Source organism: Babylonia areolata, chromosome 29 (genome assembly GCF_041734735.1).
Source record: "Babylonia areolata isolate BAREFJ2019XMU chromosome 29, ASM4173473v1, whole genome shotgun sequence".
Taxonomy (NCBI): domain Eukaryota; kingdom Metazoa; phylum Mollusca; class Gastropoda; order Neogastropoda; family Buccinidae; genus Babylonia; species Babylonia areolata.
In genome coordinates this window covers 9,523,516-9,543,515 of record NC_134904.1, presented here as the reverse complement: position 1 = coordinate 9,543,515, position 20,000 = coordinate 9,523,516, and the positions used below count along the sequence as shown (strand labels likewise).

General features: G+C 47.2%; 2 protein-coding genes across 2 annotated transcripts in view; both read right to left on the bottom strand.

The window, feature by feature from the left end:
* The window catches only part of LOC143275062 (mucin-2-like), a 32,359-nt gene extending 21,855 nt beyond the window's left edge, over positions 1–10,504 (bottom strand). Inside the window, exons 1-5 of the mRNA XM_076579125.1 lie at positions 10,436–10,504; positions 8,051–8,222; positions 5,780–6,035; positions 2,051–2,204; positions 141–428 (exon numbers count right to left, since the gene is read on the bottom strand). Coding sequence (XP_076435240.1) covers positions 141–428; positions 2,051–2,204; positions 5,780–6,035; positions 8,051–8,222; positions 10,436–10,504 — 939 coding nt within the window. The remainder of the gene's footprint in view (positions 1–140; positions 429–2,050; positions 2,205–5,779; positions 6,036–8,050; positions 8,223–10,435) is intronic.
* Positions 10,505–11,697: 1,193 nt separating this feature from the next.
* LOC143275061 (uncharacterized) overlaps positions 11,698–20,000 on the bottom strand; it is an 11,417-nt gene continuing 3,114 nt past the window's right edge. Inside the window, exons 4-8 of the mRNA XM_076579124.1 lie at positions 17,152–17,304; positions 16,195–16,403; positions 15,054–15,186; positions 13,210–13,377; positions 11,698–11,777 (exon numbers count right to left, since the gene is read on the bottom strand). Coding sequence (XP_076435239.1) covers positions 11,698–11,777; positions 13,210–13,377; positions 15,054–15,186; positions 16,195–16,403; positions 17,152–17,304 — 743 coding nt within the window. The remainder of the gene's footprint in view (positions 11,778–13,209; positions 13,378–15,053; positions 15,187–16,194; positions 16,404–17,151; positions 17,305–20,000) is intronic.

Genomic DNA, 20,000 nt, shown 5'->3' with positions numbered 1-20,000 from the left:
CCCCCACACCACCACACCTCCACTCCCACACCCAACCACCCACACCACCCACATCCACCTCCACCTCCACACCCACAACCCCACCCCGACACCTCCAACTCCAAACCCCTTACACCCACACCACCACACCCCCAACGCACCATTCCCCAGTACAGCGTGGTCCGGGCCTCAATGACGATGACACCGTCCAGGCTGACGAAGACTCTCACGCCGGGGTTGAGGTCGATGACGTAGTAGTTCTGCGACACGCGGCGGATGTAGAGCTTGAGGCTGACGTAGCCGTTGTGGATGAGGCCCTCCCCATGGGGGTCCACCAGCAGGCTGCCCACGACCTCCCTGTCCACCGTCACCTGCACCCCTCTGAAGCACGCGCTCTCCTCGCCCTCTCCGCACGACTTGGTCAGCATCTCGATCTTGGTGGACCCCGTCTGCCACACGGAGAATGTGATGTGATGTGATGTGATGTGATGTGATGTGATGTGATGTGTGTGTGTGTGTGTGTGTGTGTGTGTGTAAATCCCAGATTGTTACCTCCACACCCCCGAAAACGGAGTATGGCTGCCTAAATAGCGGGGGTAAAAACAGTCAAAACTCGTAAAAACCCACTCGTGTACATACAAATGAACGTGGGAGTTGCAGCCCATGAACGAAGAAGGAGAAGAAGTTACCTCCACATCAGGCGTAACGCTCAGTTTATATCACAGATTGACGAATAAACTTACAGTTTGGCCAACAGCAAAGTGGGAGCTTTATGGTGAACGGTTTCTATATTGCAATGGGAAATCATTTACAGGTAAGTATTTTGTGAAGAACTTTGACTCTCAAACCAGGAGGCAAGACTGCACTGGCTCTTTGTGCTGCAGCCCCGGTAGCCAGTTGGCCTTTTGGGAACCTTCCCAACTCCGACTGTCCCTAAACCCTATTGGCCGAGAGAGTGGGAATGTAACGTGGGCAAGACACTCTCCACTATAATCTATAATAAAATTCTAGCCAATGTAGTCGGGACAGCAGTTGCCTCTCTGCTGTTCCCATGGTAATAGTCGGACACAACACAACTGACATGCCATACACTACCTCCTCAGAGGAAGTCGACCCGTGCCACCAAAAAGTGTTTTTGATACCTTCAGAATGACGAACAGGCGTACCAAGGCCTCAGACATCTGCTAAGTTCCAGTTCAAGATCACGTTCAAGAAAGCCTGGCTTCCAGTCAGCAGATTTATTTATCTATTATTTATTCACCCCCCCTTTTTTTTCTCAAGGCCTGACTAAGCGCGTTGGGTTACGCTGCTGGTCAGGCATCTGCTTGGCAGATGTGGTGTAGCGTATATGGATTTGTCCGAACGCAGTGACGCCTCCTTGAGCTACTGAAACTGAAACTGAAACTGAAACTTCCAGTCAAGAGAAAAGGCCTACCAAACCTCAAACGTGTACACTGCTCCAGTCAGTTCAAGTTCACATTCCAGAAACCCTGACTGAACGTCATAGGAAACGGGTGACGAGCACCTAAAAGCAAGAGCTGCTAGTCCTCCTGCCAAGGCGGGCAGTCTGTTGTGCAGATTTTAATTTTAATAAAAGGGTCCCTGAGTGTTTTAGGGCAACAGGAACAGTGATCTGTATCCACTCTTTCAATCCTCCCACCCCCCATACACATCTCTCTCTCTCTCTCTCTCTCTCTCTATATATATATATATATATATATATGTATATAATACATATATATAAACATATATGTATTACAATATAATAAATGAATAAATATAAAATCAATCATCACGACGATATGGATGATGATAACGACGACGACAATCTTCACAATGATGATGAGGTAACAGCCGACGACAACCATGGTGCTGACAGCAACAGAGGTGGTTCCCTTTCTCCTGTCTAGAAGAAAAAAGAGCACTGCCCCCCCCCCCCCCCCCCCCCCCCACCACCCCCTTGCCCACACCCGCCTTCCTACCTACGCCGAGCCCTGGACGCCATGAACATGAATTCACTGCCCCTCCCCCTGACGCCCGTAGCAACAGGGACCTTGACCCTGACCCTTACCCTGTCTTGGAGCAGCGTGAGCGAGCAGGACTCTGCAGTGAAGGCGTAGGTCATGCCGTCAAAGGTCAGCACGGTGTTGCCCGTGATGGAGCAAGACCCCATGCACTCGTCGGGGCTCTCCTGGCAGTCCCACAGCCCGTAGGGCCCGCACGTGCTGCAAGGTCACAGCGACACTACACACTGACGTGCCCACGTGTATACAACACAGCTACATAAAACGATGCATGCGCGCGCGCGGGCACACACGCAACACACACACAGTTGTTGCACTCTGAACGTAATAGTATCTTACCCACATGTTTTTCTTTTTACATAATAATTGATGTGTACATGGTGATAAGTGAAGGGTGTGTCAGTTTTGTTTTTTGTGGGTTTTTTTGTTTGTTTGTTTGTTTGTTTTTGCTGACGGGCATTTTATTTTAAGTGAGCCTAAAGAAAATTTTCTGTTTTTGGTTGAAGCAGATAATAAAGAATTTTGAATTGAATTACATTTCAGGAATACATCTACTCTCGGATGAAAAAAAAACAAAACGTGACTGTTGTACCTTTTAAAACGAAGTTAAAAATGATAAAAGGTGGTGTGGAATCAAAGGTGCCTTAAAGATGAAGATAAAATGACGACGTTTCGAGTCTTAGACTGATTGTCAAGCACTTATCTTCATCTCAAGGTACCTTTGATTTTAAACCACCTTTTGACAAAGAGTCTAAGACTCGAAACGTTGCGTTTTAATCTTCATTTTAAGGTACATTTGAATTTACACCATCCTTTATCATTTTGATCTCGAAGTCTCCAAAGGCATTCGGTTCGCAAAGATGTAAGTCAGTAGGAAAGGACAAAAACAAAGAAACTATTCTGAGCACCATGCGGTTATATAGTATAGTTATTTGCGTAATTAGCTGTATAGTTTAGCTGGTTGGTTAGTTGATTGACTGATTAGCTGCTTGGCTGGCTAGTTGATTAGTTCGCTGTCACGTTATTCAGATCGAAAACCATGCAATCTTCCACGTTCTCTTTTTTTTCAGTCCAATAATCCCTACAGAATGAACAACAGCAGCAGACAACAGCAGCAGCAGCAGCAGGAGCAGCAATAGCAGTGATGATAGTGACAGCGCGGTAGCAGCAGCAGCAGCAGCAGCAGCAATAGCAGTGATGATAGTGACAGCGCGGTAGCAGCAGCAGCAGCAGCAGCAGCAGAAACAGCAGTGATGATAGTGACAGCGCGGTAGCAGCAGCAGCAGCAGCAGCAATAGCAGTGATGATAGTGACAGCGCGGTAGCAGCAGCAGCAGCAGCAGCAGCAGCAGAAATAGCAGTGATGATAGTGACAGCGCGGTAGCAGCAGCAGCAGCAGCAGCAGCAGAAATAGCAGTGATGATAGTGACAGCGCGGAAGCAGCAGCAGCAGCAGCAGCAGAAATAGCAGTGATGATAGTGACAGCGCGGTAGCAGCAGCAGCAGCAGCAGCAGCAGAAATAGCAGTGATGATAGTGACAGCGCGGTAGCAGCAGCAGCAGCAGCAGCAGCAGCAGCAGCAGAAATAGCAGTGATGATAGTGACAGCGCGGAAGCAGCAGCAGCAGCAGCAGCAGAAATAGCAGTGATGATAGTGACAGCGCGGTAGCAGCAGCAGCAGCAGCAGCAGCAATAGCAGTGATGATAGTGACAGCGCGGTAGCAGCAGCAGCAGCAGGAGCAGCAATAGCAGTGATGATAGTGACAGCGCGGTAGCAGCAGCAGCAGCAGGAGCAGCAATAGCAGTGATGATAGTGACAGCGCGGTAGCAGCAGCAGCATTGGAAGAGAAGCAGTAGACGAAGTGTGGAGTGATGGCCTAGAGGTAATGCGTCCGCCTCGGAAGCGAGAGAATTTGAGCGCGCTGGTTCGAATCACGGCTCATGCGCAACCGCCGATATTTTCTCCCCCTCCACTAGACCTTGAGTGGTGGTTTGGATGCTAGTCATTCGGATGAGACGATAAACTGAGGTCCCGTGTGCAGCATGCACTTAGCGCACGTAAAAGAACCCACGGCAACAAAAGGGTTGTTCCTGGCAAAATTCTGTAGGAAAACCCACTTCCATAGGAAAAACAAATAAAAGTGCACGCAGGAAAAAAAAGGGGGGGGTGGGTGGCGCTGTAGTATAGCGACGCGCTCTCCCTGGGGAGAGCAGCCCGAATTTCACACAGAGAAATCTGTTGTGATAAAAAGAAATACAAATACAAAACAACATTTATGACAAGTAGTGGCAGCACCAGTAACAACAGCAGCATAAGAGCAGTAGCAGCAGCAATAACAGCAATATCAATAGCACCAAGACCAGCAGCAGCAATAACAACAATATCAACAGCACCAAGACCAGCAGGAGAAATAACAGCAATATCAATAGCACCAAGACCAGCAGCAGCAATAACAATAGCACCAAGACCAGCAGCAACAATATCAATAGCACCAAGACCAGCAGCAGCAATAACAGCAATATCAATAGCACCAAGACCAGCAGCAGAAATAACAGCAATATCAACAGCACCAAGACCAGCAGCAGCAATATCAATAGCACCAAGACCAGCAGCAGCAATATCAATAGCACCAAGACCAGCAGCAGCAATATCAACAGCACCAAGACCAGCAGCAGCAATAACAGCAATATCAATAGCACCAAGACCAGCAGCAGCAATATCAATAGCACCAAGACCAGCAGCAGCAATATCAATAGCACCAAGACCAGCAGCAGCAATAACAGCAATATCAATAGCACCAAGACCAGCAGCAGCAATAACAGCAATATCAATAGCACCAAGACCAGCAGCAGCAATATCAATAGCACCAAGACCAGCAGCAGAAATAACAGCAATATCAATAGCACCAAGACCAGCAGCAGCAATATCAATAGCACCAAGACCAGCAGCAGCAATATCAATAGCACCAAGACCAGCAGCAGCAATATCAACAGCACCAAGACCAGCAGCAGCAATAACAACAATATCAATAGCACCAAGACCAGCAGCAGCAATATCAATAGCACCAAGACCAGCAGCAGCAATAACAGCAATATCAATAGCACCAAGACCAGCAGCAGCAATATCAATAGCACCAAGACCAGCAGCAGCAATATCAATAGCACCAAGACCAGCAGCAGCAATATCAATAGCACCAAGACCAGCAGCAGCAATAACAGCAATATCAACAGCACCAAGACCAGCAGCAGAAATAACAGCAATATCAACAGCACCAAGACCAGCAGCAGAAATAACAGCAATATCAATAGCACCAAGACCAGCAGCAGCAATATCAATAGCACCAAGACCAGCAGCAGCAATAACAGCAATATCAACAGCACCAAGACCAGCAGCAGAAATAACAGCAATATCAACAGCACCAAGACCAGCAGCAGCAATATCAACAGCACCAAGACCAGCAGCAGCAATAACAGCAATGTCAACAGCACCAAGACCAAGACAAGCAACAGCAGCAGCGGCAATAGTGGTAACGATAATTGCAACAATAGCAGTGACAGTAATAGCAGCAGTAGCAGCAGCAATAGCAGAGCAGCAGCAGCAACAACAACAACTACAACAGCAGTAATAACAGCAGCACCCCCCTACGCCTCCCTCCCCCCCATCCTTCCCACCAACACCCCCCAGCCACCTCACATCGTCTTGTCCGCCGCCACCCCCACACCCCTTCTCTCTCTCCCCCCCCCCCAACCCCCCACCCCCACCCCTTCCAGCCACTGACCACTGCAGACACTTGTCCGAGGACTGGATGAGGTCCCCTGGGTTGTAGTAGCGCTGGTCGTCCCCCTTGCACTGGCAGCGGTCTGGCGGCACGCACGTGTCGTTCTGCCGGGCCATGCCCCGCGGGCACTCACACCCCGCGTGCCCGTCCGTCTTGCAGGACTCGGCGAAGTAGCTCTTGGCCGACATGCCACAGGTCAGTGGGCAGTTGGTCTGCACGTTGGGCAGGTAGACCTTGCCGCTAGGGCACGTCTTGGCTGGTGGACGGGACACACCACACCACATTGAGGTGTCAGGACACAACGCTTTTATTTACGATACAAAAAAAAAAAAAAAAAAAAAAAAAAAAAAAAAAAAAAGGCGGGGCGCTACAGGCCGAGTGATTAAAGGGTCGGACTTCTTCTTCTTCCTCCTCCTCCTCCTCCTCCTTCTTCTTCTTCTTCTGCTCCTCCTCCTCCTTCTTCTTCTTCTTCTCCTCCTCGTCCTTCTTCTTCTTCTTCTTCTTCTTCTTCTCCTTCTTCTTCTTCTTCTTCTTCTCCTCCTCCTCCTCCTTCTTCTTCTTCTGCTTCTCCTTCTTCTTCTTCTTCGTTTGTGGGCTGCAACTCCCACGTTCACTCGTATGTACAAGAGTGGGCTTTTACGTGCACGACCCGTTTTTTTTTTCCCCGCCATGTAGGCAGACATACTCCGTTTTCGGGGGTGTTGGACTTTCAATCTGAGAGTCCCGGGTTGCGAATCTCCGTAACGGTTCCTGGCGGGTAAAGGGTGGAGATTTGCTTCGATCTCCCAGGTCAACATATGTGCAGACCTGCTAGTGCCTCAACCCCCTTCGTGTGTATACGCAAGCAGAAGATCAAATACGCACGTCAAAGATCATGTAATCCACGTCGGCGTTCGGTGGGTTATGGAAACAAGAACATGTCAAGCATGCACACCCCCGAAAATGGAGTATGGCTGCCTACAGGTCGGGGTAAAAACGGTCATGCACATAAAAGCCTACACTTGTACATACGAGTGAACGTGGAGCTGCAGCCCACGAACGAAGAAGAAGAAGAAGAAGAGGAGGAAGAAGAAAGAAGACGATTAAAAAAAACCAAAAAAACCCAAACAACTAAAGGTCCTGCAGCCTTTCAGGGACACCATGGCAGTGAACTCACATCCACTGTGTCCAGGGGCTTGGCACAGGAAGGCTGGGCCCTACCCTCTCCTTCCGCCATTTTAACCTTCCTCAACGGAAGTCAGGTACCAATGGTGGAGTGAGGAAAATCGGAATAAAGTGCCTTTCCCAAGGACAACAGCATCATGCTGAAACAGGGATTCGAACCCGGATCACTGGTGAACACTGCATCTGAAGTCCAGCGTCAACTGAAATCGACTTTGCCACGGCGTTCGTCCACACAAGACTCTGGACTTGTGTATTGTCTGTACATAGGTACATAAATCCAGTGTTCGACATGTGAAAAAAAATCTATCTATCTATCTATCTATCTATCTATCTATCTATCTATCTATCTATCTATCTATCTATCTATTTGATGGAATATATCAAAACAGAAATAAACAGAAGCTAAGCAAGTTCAGAAAGTATGATGATGATGACAGCGACAACGTTGATGACGATGAATATCACACACCTTTCATTCTGCTCAAAAGATTTACTGGCCGGAAACCCACCTGTTTTTACCGTGTTTCCCAAACTTACAAGAAAACAAATCTATCTATCTATCTATACATCTATCTATCTATCTATCTATGCCTTGAGGACACACACGCTTGCGCACATACGCATCTCCCCTCCCCCCCCCCCCCAACCTTCCCCTGTCTCCCCTCCCCCCCACCCCCCCCCCCCCACACACACCCACACAGCAATCCACGAAGATCCCCCCTCCTCCACCCTACAGACACGCTGACCACTCACTGCAGAAGACTTGAGTTCTCCAGCTCATCGACATGGCTACACTACACTCCACTCCACTCCACTCCACTCCACTCCACTACACTACACTACACTACACTACACAACAATACACTACACTAAACTACACTACACTACACTACATTTCACTACACTACACTACACTACACTACACCACACTACACTACACTACATTTCACTACTCTACACTACACTACACTACATTTCACTACTCTACACTACACTACACTACACCACACTACACTACACTACACTACACTACTCTACACTACACTACACTACACTACACTACACCACACTACACTACACTACACTACAGACAAGCTGACCACTCACGGCAGAAGTCCTGGGTTCTCCAGCCGATGGACATGGCGGCCTCCCTGTAGCAGGTCTGAGCGAACATCTCCAGAACGTTGCAACGCGCCAGGTCGGCCTCCCCGGGCCCAGCCTGCATCCCCGTGCAGTAACCCCTCATGCACAGGTGGTAGTAGGCCGTGGGGTCCACTCCCTGCCAAGACAGTCACCGTCAGCACCATGGGGTGGGGGGGGGGGAGGGGGGAGGGTGGCGGCGGGGGTCGAGGGGGGGGAGGTTCCTCTGGGAGTGGAGTGGACTATTTTTGTTTTATGTCACCCCTCCCCCCCTCCCCCCCCCCCCAACCCACCCCGTCACACATACAGGTTAATATGTGATAGTCGTGTCTGGCTATGACCATCAGAACAGCAGAGGAGGTAACTGCTGTCCCGACCGTCTGGGCTAGAATTTGATTTGAGTGTCTTGCCCGAGTTACATCCCCACTCTCTCGTCCAAGGACAGTCAGCGTTGGGATGGTTTCCAAAGGCCAGCTAGCCTCCCAAGGCTGCAGCACTAAGAGCCAGTGCGATTTTGCCTCATAGTTTGATGGTCATAGTCCTTCAGAAAAGGCTAAGCTTTAAACAATTTCTCATTGCAATTGAGAAACCATTGATAATACAGCTCTCAATTTACTGTTGGCCCAACTGTAAACTTATGTCAGTCTGTGATATTAGCCGAGTTTTGGGCCCACTGGTGATTGTAGACAGTTTGTTAAAGCATCAGTTTTCACATTTGAATGTTATCGTTTGAAAGGTAGGAGAGGAGGGGGATAGTTTAATTAATAGTGAGTCGGGGGAAACCGGGTACTATTTGGGTGGAATGATTTCCTTCATATAAATACGCCTTTGGCTATGTCGTATTTTCGGAACCTAGTCTCAGCCTTTGACCAGCTAAATAAGATCTCCACCATTGGCAGGAAGTCGCAAAATAGTGAATAACCGGAAACGCTTAAAACGAAAGTATAAAGTCATTAATTAACGTAGAACAAATATTACGACAGGCGATAAGCAAGCTCGGCTTATATCAGAGATTGACATAAGCTTACACTTGCGCCAACGGTGAAGTGAGAGCTGTATGATCAATGGTTTCTCCACTGGAATGGGAATTCATTTGCAGCTTAGTCTTTTGTGAAGGACTATGACCGACATTATGAGGCAAGATTGTACTGGCCCTTAGGGCTACAGCCTTGGGGTCCAGCTGACCTATCGGGACTATCTCAAAGCCGACTGTCCTCACGCCCTATTGGCCGAGAGAGTGGGGATGTAACTTGGGCAAGCCACTTTCCACTATGATCAAGTTCTAGCCCAGATAGTCAGGATACCAATAGTCTCCTCTGCTGTTCTGATGGTCATATTCGAACGCGACTGACTGTCATACAGGCGTGTGTGTGTGTGTGTGTGTGTGCGTGCGTGCGCGCGCATGTGTGTGTGCGTATATATGTGCGTGTGCTTATGTGTGCATAGTGTGTACATAATGTGTGCGTTGTGCGCGAATAGTGTGCATAACATGTGCATAGTGTGTGTATAATGTGTACATGGTGCGTGTATTGTGTGTGCATAGTGTGTGTATAATGTGTGTATAATGAGCACATGGTGCGTGTATAATGTGTGCATAATGTGTGCATGGTGCGTGTATAATGTGTGCATAATGTGTGTATAATGTGTGCCTGGTGCGTGTACAATGTGTGCATAATGTGTGTATAATATGTGCATAACGTGTGCATAATGTGTGCATGGTGCGTGTATAATGTGTGCATGGTGCGTGTATAATGTGTGCATAATATGTGTATATGTGCATGGTGCGTGTATTGTGTGTGCATAATGTGTGCATAGTGCGTGTGTAATATGTGCATAAAGTGTGCATAGTGTATGCACAGTGTGTACATTATGCGTGCATAATGTGTGCATAGTGTGTGCAAAGTGTGTACATAATGTTTGCATAGTGTGTACATAATGTGTGCATTGTGTGCATAGTGTGTGCATAGTGTATGCATAATATGCGCATGCTGTGTATATAGTGTGTGCATAATATGTGCATAGTGTGTTTGCAAAGTGTGTACATAATGTTTCCATAGTATGTACATGGTGTGTGCATAATGTGTGCATTGTGTGCATAATGTGCGTATAGTGTGTGCATAGTATGCGCGTGATGTGTATATAGTGTGTGCACAATGTATGCATAGTTTCAGTTCAGTTTTCAGTAGCTCAAGGAGGCGTCACTGCGTTCGGACAAATCCATATACGCTACGCCACATCTGCCAAGCAGATGCCTGACCAGCAGCGTAACCCAACGCGCTTAGTCAGACCTTGAGGGGGAAAAAAATGTATGCATAATGTGTGCATAGTGTGAGCACGGGGGTGGACACTCACATGATCGATGCAGGCACGGAACATGTTGCCTCTCAGGTAGTCACAGGCAGAGGACGCCTCGTCAACCATGTCTGCCGGACACTCTTGAAACCCTCCCCACACTGCGTAAAAAACCAACCAATCAGTCAGTCAGTCCATCCCCCAATCAGTCAGTCAGTCAGTGGCTCCGTCAATCAGTCGGTGAATCAGTCAGTCAGTCAGAAAGACAGAGAGGGAGAGAGAGAGAGAGAGACAGAGAGGGAGAGAGACAGAGACAGAGAGAGAGGGGGGAGAAAGAGGGAGAGAGAGACAGACAGACAGAGAGGGAGAGAGAGAGAAAAAAAAAACAAGCAATGGCGAGTGAGAGGGAACGGGTGAGTGAGTGAGTGAGTGAGTGCGTGTGTGTGTGTGTGTGTGTGTGTGTGTGTGTGTGTTGTGTGTGTGTGTTGTGTGTATGTTGTGTGTGTGTGTGTGTGTGTGTGTGTGTGTGAGAGAGAGAGAGAGAGAGAGAGAGAGAGAGAGAGAGAGAGAGAGAGAAAGTGAACGAGTGAGACACACACAGAGACAGAGAGTGACACGGAGGTAGTGCGAGAGATATCACGTGTGAGAGAGAGTGGGTGGGGGTGAGTATGTGAGTGAGTGAGCGAGTGAGAAATACAGAGAGAGGGAAAGGCGGAGACTGACGCTTTGAAGCTTTGACACATTGATGTCACTGGCCATGAGGCCCTTCTGACATGGGTGACTGCATTGAAGGCGGAGAGAAAGACACAGACATGTCCACGGACATGCAAACAGAATTGTGTGTTACCGTCTATGACGAAATACCCACAAACTGTGACGTCACAGAAGGGAATTTCCGAAGCGTCTCATTCTCTGTGTTCATTTGTGCATTCGGAACGCAGTGAGTGATGTCGTAGGCCGCACTAACTGATACGACTGATACGACCACGTTCACTCGTATGTACAAGTGTGGGTTTTTATGTGCATGACCGTTTTTACCCCGACCTGTAGGCAGCCACACTCCTTTTTCAGGGGTGTGCATGCTTGACATGTTCTTGTTTCCATAACCCACCGAACGCCGACGTGGATTACAGGATCTTTGACGTGCCTATTTGATCTTCTGCTTGCGTATACACACGAAGGGGTTTGAGGCAGGACGGGGGATTAACGTGGGGAGTGGGAGGAAGAGAGGGAGGGATGGAGGGAGGGAGGGGGGTGGGGGGAGGGAGGGAGACAGACAGACGGAGAGAGATACACAGCGAGAAATGTGGTGGAGACACGTGTCACAGGACTAAGCCATCACATACCGGTTCCTCTTCATCCATGTTGCCTTGAAATAAAGCGTCCAGACTGGCACGGTCATCTGAAACACAGGCGTCAACCACTTCCATGGTGAGTCTCGAGTTTCTCAAGAAGGGCGTCACTGCGTCAGACTAATCCATATACGCTATACCACCTCTGTTAATTGGATCGCTGACCTGCAGTATAACCCAACGCGCTTAGTCAGGCTTTGAGTACATGCATGAAAAGTTGTGTATCAATCCGAGTGGAGTGATTGGCCTAGAGGTAACGCGTCCGCCTAGGAAGCGAGAGAATCTGAGCGCGCTGGTTCGAATCACGGCTCAGCCGCCGATATTTTTCTTCCCCTCCACTAGACCTTAAGTGGTGGTCTGGACGCTAGTCATTCGGATGAGACGATAAACCGAGGTCCCGTGTGCAGCATGCACTTAGCGCACGTAAAAGAACCCACGGCAACAAAAGGGTTATTCCTGGCAAAATTCTGTAGAAAAATCCACTTCAATAGGAAAAAACAAGTAAAACTGCACGCAGGAAAAAATACAAAAAAAAAAGGGTGGCGCTGTTGTGTAGCAACGCGCTCTCCCTGGGGAGAACAGCCCGTATTTCACACAGAGAAATCGGTTGTGATAAAATGAAAATGAAAATGAAAAAAATGAAAATGAGTCGATTTCGTATACAGATGTTTGCCAGAGGGCAATATGTAGTGTTGTTTTTCAGTGCGTCAAGTGCCCGCTGTACACGGGACCTCGGTTTATCGTCTCATCCGAGCGACTCGACGCTCGGCTTTAATTTTTTTTCCAGTCAAACTTCGGAGAAAGGGCAAGACGGGGGATTCGAACCCAGAACCTCACAGCCACTGTACTGACAGAGAAGAGTCTTAACCATTCTGCCACCTTGCCTCTCTCAGCTTCACTGTGAAACTGTCCGGATGTCACAATTCAACCCGCAGTCTGACATTATCCACTTGACGTCGAAAACTAAGCAAAGTTCCATGTTTTTTTTGTTCTCTCCACTCCCAGAGACATTGACACATAACTCAGTGCAACAGAAAAGCGGCAGCTAAAAGTGGACAGAGACCCCCTCAGATGTGTGTGTGTGTGTGTGTGTGTGTGTGTGTGTGTGTATGTGTGTGTGTGTGCGTGTGTGTGTGTGTGTGTGTGTGTGTGCGTGCGTGCGTGTGTGTATGTGTGTGTGTTTGTCTGTCTCTCTCTCTCTCTCTCTCTCTCTCTTTCTCTCTCTCTTAAGTATTAAGTATTCAGTATAACTACATTTATATGCTTACATGTTTGTGTGTCTCTTAGAACAACGGCAGATGTGTAAGTCGGCCAAAGTGCTAACATCTTCACCGTTGAAAATAAAGATTCATTCATTCATTCATTCATTCATTCATTCATTCTCTCTCTCTCTCTCTCTCTCTCTCTCTCTCTCTCTCTCTCTCTCTCTCTCCCTCTCCCTCTCTCCCCTCCTCCCCAGTTTGCCGCAGTGGCTCTCCTCACTTTCAGGCTTGCCATCAAAGTTGCCACAGACGCCCTGGATGTTGCCCACGAGGGGAGAGGTCTTCTTCAGGGTCAGCATGAACAGCCCACTGTCATCCCTCCGGAAAGACAGCTCCTCGATCAGCACCCAGAAGAACACGGACTCGTCCTCGCGTTTGAACACGATGTCTGCAGATTAAGAATAACAGAAAACAAGAGAGGCAAGGCCTTCAAGACTCACTTGTGACTGAGAGTAAAATACACAAGCTTTTTATGTATTGAGTATAATTTCAAAATGTAATGTTTAAGATAAGAAAGATCAGTTTAAAGCAAATTAAGTCCCCTAGCATTAATTACAGAGTAATTTCCCTTTTTTTACTATCTGTACCAAAACGTTTGCAAAATAAATAAAACTTCCATGCTTAGCAAAAGAAGTTCCTGTTTGAACAAAAAATGATAATAATGACTGCTCTTGTTGTTGTGTCAGAATATCAGATAAAGTGCCAAGTTTAGAGAATACAAAAAAATATTAATATAATAGTAAATGCAGTTTGCATATAATTAGGCTTCATTATCTATTTTTTGGGCCCATCCCAGAGGTGCAATATTGTTTTAAACAAGATGACTGGAAAGAATTGAATTTTTCCTATTTTTATGCCTAATTTGATGTCAACTGACAAAGTATTTGCAGAGAAAATGTCAATGTTAAAGTTTACCACGGACACACAGACACACACACACACACACACATACACAGAGACAACCGAACACCGGGTTAAAATATACTCACTTTGTTTACACAAGTGAGTCAAAAATGAAGCGACGAGATTACATATATATTTTAAAATCCAAGACTTCTCCCAAAACACCCACTATCCATATCCCCTCCCACCACCCCTCCCACCCTTCCTCCTCACACACACACACACACACACGCTCCAAAACCTTATCTTCCCAAGAGCTCCTCGATCGTCACCCAAGAGAATACAGAACTGTCCTCGTGTTGTTGTTTTTTTAACACAATGTGTGCAGATACTGACAAAAGACAAAATTAATGAAGCGATGGGATTATAATTATTTTTATCCCGAAGATTCCCCCTTGAACATCCACTCCCCAACATCCCCTCACCCAACCCCACACATCCTCCCGACACACACACACACACACACACACACACACACACATAAAACCTCGATCGACATCCAAGAGAAAAAAAAAAATTCTCCTCGCGTTTGAACATGAATGTGTGCAGATAAAGCAAAAGACAAATAAGGCGATAGGATTATCATTATCATTATCTTTATCTTTATCCCGAAGATTCCTCCCTGAACATCCACTCCCCCAACACCACCCCCTCACCTGAGACGCAGAGACAACGAAACATTTTGTACATCTCTATCTGTTATCTCTATCAACATCCAGCAACATCCAGAAGAACAAGGGGAATCGTTCTTGTCTTTGAACACGATGTGTACAGATTAGGAAGGAAAAAAGGTGGACAGAAGCTGTGGTGTGGTTATAATCATTTCATCCCCTAAGATATCTCCCCAAACACGTGTGTGTGTGTGTGTGTGTGTGTGTGTGTGTGTGTGTGTGTGTGTGTGTGTTTCACTGAATGACAGAGACAACGAATGTTGGGCGCCCAAAGTTAGCTCCAATTCGACTCGAACCAGGCAGGCAGACTGCTGTGTAAATGACTCCGTTGTTTGAAAAGCGCTTAGACCTTGGTCTCTGACCGAGGATTGACAGAATATAGGTGTCCACGTCATCATCACTATCATCAACATCACCATCATCATCATCATCATCATCATCATCATCACCATCACCACCACCATCATCACCATCATCATCATTAACTCACTGTTTCCAATGCTGCTCTTCTCGTTGGTGACGGGGATGACGTCAGTTCCGTCAGGACCGGTAACTGTGACTGTATTTTCCTGAAGCCTGAGGGAGTAGTGTTCGTCGTTCTTCATGAAGTTCATCTTCACGTCCTGCGATTGGTTTCAATAGGCACAGTTTTACTTAACATTCTTTTTTGTCTTTTTTCGATTATTTTCCAGAGGCGCGCGCGTTTGTGTGTGTGTGTGTGTGTGTGTGTGTGTGTGTGTGTGTGTGTGTGTGTGTGTGTGTAGTGAGTGTACATAATGTTTGCATAATGTGTGCATAGTGTGCGCAAAGTGCGTACATAATAATTATGTGCATAGTATGTACACAGTGTGTGCATTATGTGCGTGATGTGTGCATAGTGTATGCATACTATGCGCATGATGTGTATATAGTGTGTATAATGTGTACATAGTGTGTACACTCACATGATCGATACAGGCACGGAACATGTTGCCTCTCAGGTCGTCACAGGCAGAGGACGCCTCGCCTCTCTCTCTCTCTCTCTCTCTGTGTGTGTGTGTGTGTGTGTGTGTGTGTGTGTGTGTGTGTGTGTGTGTGTGTGTGTGTGTGTGTGTGTGTGACTGCATGCAAAGAGCGTGCACGCTCTGGACTGGTGAAGCTGTGAGAGCGAGCGCGTGTCTTAGTTTGGTGATGAATGAAAGTTTGATTAAATGACGAGAATGTACAGACACTCGCAGCACACAGAGACAGACACAGACGCACACACACACACACACACACACACACACACCCACACACACACACACACAAAACACGCACACACACACACACACACTCTCTCTCTCTCTTTCTCTCTCTCTCTCACACACACACAAAACACCACACTACACAACACTAAAATAACAATACATTACAAAACACTAAAATACCACTGCACTCCACTAACATTACACAACGAAAATCACACGCACATAATTCACCATCCTACTTTCCTCCCTAACCCCCCAAAATCACTTCACCCCCACCCCTAGCCCCCTGAGAAAAAGAGAGAGAAAAAAAAAAGAAGAAAAAACACATCCACACAACCACCACAGCCACCCCTACCCCCACCCCACACACACACACACACATCCTCCCTCCCCAACACACACCTTCCTGCAGTTGCAGATGTCCCCGGCAGTGAGGCAGGAGGTGGAGGTGTACAGTTCCAGGCCCGTGCCGGCCCGGAGCAGCCCCACGGAGCACGTGCTGTGGTGCAGGAAGCTGGCCCCGTCGAACGTCCGGTAAATGTCCTCGCCGGCCGTCAGGCACGTCACACGGTCCCGCTCCACCGACACGGTGTCGTTGACCTCCCCTTGGGCTGCAGGGAAGGAGAGGGAGGGAGGGAGGGAGGGAGTATCCATATCGTCATCACCATCACCATCATCGTCGTCATCGTCATCATCACCATCACCACCATCATCATCATCATCACCATCATCATCACCATCGCCATCAACATGAACATCATCATCACCATCACCATCATCATCATCATCATCACCATCGTCATCATCATCATCATCACCATCACCGTCACCATCATCACCATCATCACATTCACCATCATCATCACCATCACCACCACCATCACCATCATCATCACCATCACCATCACCATCAGCATGAACATCACCATCATCATCACCATCACCATCAACTCACTGTTTCCAATGCACAGTGTTATTTACGCTAAGCGAGCTTAACGCTGCTTCGTGTACATGCTAAACAGGCCTTCCAGCTCTAGCTAATTCCATAGACTTGGGGAACATTGTTAAAGCTATGCAAACAGACAGCTTCTGCGATTGCTCATGGCAACCTAGCCCAGGTCTAGCGTGAACCTAACCAATATAATTATGATAACGACAAAAAGTAAACGAGTGAGTGAATGAATAAATAAATAAATAAATAAATAAATAAATAAATAAATACATGAATAAGTAAATCGATAAAGAAGTAAATAGATAACTAACTAACGAAATAGAGAAAGAAAAAAAAACAACAAAAACAAAACAATCTCGTTAAACTCACAACAGAGGACTATGGAAGGGATGTAAGCGGTCACTCACTGGATGCACAGGGAGTGCACTCTGATCGCACGCTGCTGCCCCAACTTCCGGTTCCGCCACTGCAGCAGGCGGACCTGGCCATGACGTGGGGGGAGGTCTTGGCTCCCTCACAGCTGCTGTCCTCAAAGCAGTACTGGTCGGCCGTGTTCACCTCTGTCACACACCAAAGATCATACATGTGTGCACATGTCAAACGATTGGTGTAGGGACAAGCCCAGCAATTTTTTTTTTGTGAGGAAGTCTCTGGATTTGTCCCACTATTCCTTTTATTTTTACCTGAGTGCCAGCTGAATCGGTAGCATTAGAAGCACTGACTTGAAGTTGTGTACCTTGTCAATGGAGAGAGTTTCCACTCTTTTCTGTTTGTTAATCAGGGGTTCTTAGGTTCTAGAGGTTCAAGTTTCGTATCCTTTAACGCCCATACGGGGGCAGTGAATTCAAATCCACTGTATCAAGAGCTCGGCACTGTATGAAGGCGGAGCCCAGTTCTCTCCTTCCCTTATGCCGCTTCAACCTTTCCCACTGACAGATAACCATTCACACCTGTGTGAATTGAGGGAAATCGATTTTTTTTCCATATGACACATAGTGTGATAGTCAGTGGTGTTCGACTATGACCATCAGAACAGCAGAGGAGGCAACTGCTGTCCCAACTATCTGGGCTAGAATTTGATTATTGTGGAGAGTGTCTTGCCTAAGTTACATCCCCGCTCTCTCGGCCAAGACGGTTTTAGGACAGTCGGCGTTGGGGATAGTTCCCAAAAGCCAGCTAGCCTCAAAGGCTGCAGCACTTTGAGCCAGTGCGATTTTGCCTCCTAGTTTGAGAGTCATAGTCCTTCGCAAAAGACTAAGCCGTAAATGATTTCCCATTGCAATAGAGAAACCATTGATGATACAGCTTTCACTCTGCTGTTGGCCTAGCGGACACAGCACCGTGCCGAACTATGGTCTTGACCTCGTGATTACTGGCGGACACCGGATCAGAAAGTGCAACGCCCAACCAATCCTGTCACGCCGCGTCTCACCTTTGTTACACAGGCCATGTGTGATTGTATTGTATTGTATTGTGTTGTATTGTATTGTATTGTATTACTCTTTTCTGTCGCAACAGATTTCTCTGTGTGAAATTCGGGCTGCTCTCGCCAGAGAGAACGCGTCGCACAACTGAGAGCGACACCCTTTTTTGGTATGTTTTCCTGCCTGCATTTTTTTTCCTATCGAAGTGGATTTTTCTACAGAATTTTGCCAGGGACAAACCTTTTGCTGCCGTGGGTTCTTTTACATGCGCTAAGTGCATGCTGCACACGGAACTTTGGTTTATCTTCTCATCCCAATGACTAGCGTCCAAACCACCACTCAAGGTCCAGTGGAGGTGGAGAAAATACTGGCGACTGTGCCGGGATTCGAACCAGCGCACTCAGATTCTCTCGTTTCCTAGGCGGACGCGTTATATTTAGGTCATCACTCCACGTTAGCCCTGTTCAGCTCTGTGACAGTGCAGGACACGGTTCATACAGTTATTGTACTGAACTTTGTGAAAATAGAGGACAAGTACCTTACAAGTGATAAATCAAAAGTATGCTTTGATGACGGGCGCCAAAGCCGAATGGTTAAAGCGTTGGACTTTCGATCTGAGGGTCTCGGGTTCGAATCACGGTGACAGCGCCTGGTGGGTAAAGGGTGGAGATTTTTACGATCTCCCAGGTCAACATATGTGCAGACCTGCCAGTGCCTGAACCCCCTTCGTGTGTATGCGCAAGCATAAGATCAAATATGCACGTTAAAGATCCTGTAATCCATGTCAGCGTTCGGTGGGGTTATGGAAACAAGAACATACCCAGCATGCACACCCCCGAAAACGGAGTATGGCTGCCTACATGGCGGGGTAAAAACGGTCATACACGTAAAAAGCCCACTCGCGTATATACGAGTAAACGTGGGAGTTGAAGCCCACGAACGCAGAAGAAGAAGAAGAAGCTTCAGGAAGGAGAAAAAGATATCAGTAACGTTTTGGAGGGGTCTCGTGCCAATACTGATGTGCCCTCAAACCAGCAATGACTGCTTGACTGCGCAGGTACAAGGTAGAGTTTGACGGGCGCTATACCCGAGTGGTTAAAGTGTTGGACTTTCAATCTGAGGGTCCCGGGATCGAATCTCGGAAACGGCGCCTGGTGGGTAAAGGGGTGGAGATTTTTCCGATCTCCCAGGTCAACATATGTGCAGACCTGGTAGTGCCTGGACCCTCTTCGTGTGTATACGCAAGCAGAAGATCAAATACGCACGTTAAAGATCCTGTAATCCATGTCAGCATTCGGTGGGTTATGGAAACAAGAACATACCCGATATGCACACCCCCGAAAACGGAGTATGGCTGCCTTCATAGCTGGGTAAATAAACGAAACGGCCGTACACGTAAAATATTACATGTCCGCCTGAGTATGTGTGCGTGCCCAAATCTGACTGAATGACACAGGAAATGAATGATGAGCGCCCAATGGCAGCCGTCAGTCGGCTCTACCCAAGTTGTGCAAATGACCCCGTGTTTGTAAAGCATTTAGCACTTGGTCTCCGATTGAGGATAGGCGTTATATAAGTATCCATAACATCATCATCATCATCATCATCATCATCATCACAATACAAGTAATAAATCAAAAGTATGCTTCAAGAATGAGAAATAAATAGCAGAAACGTTTCAGAGGGATTTCGCGCCAATAATATTGTGTGTACCTCAAAACAGCAGTTACTGGTTGACTACGTCAGTGCAAGCTGTATTTTTAAAATCGATTGATGGATTGATTAATTGAATTATTTATTTGTTTATTTATTATTATCATTATTTTATTTTT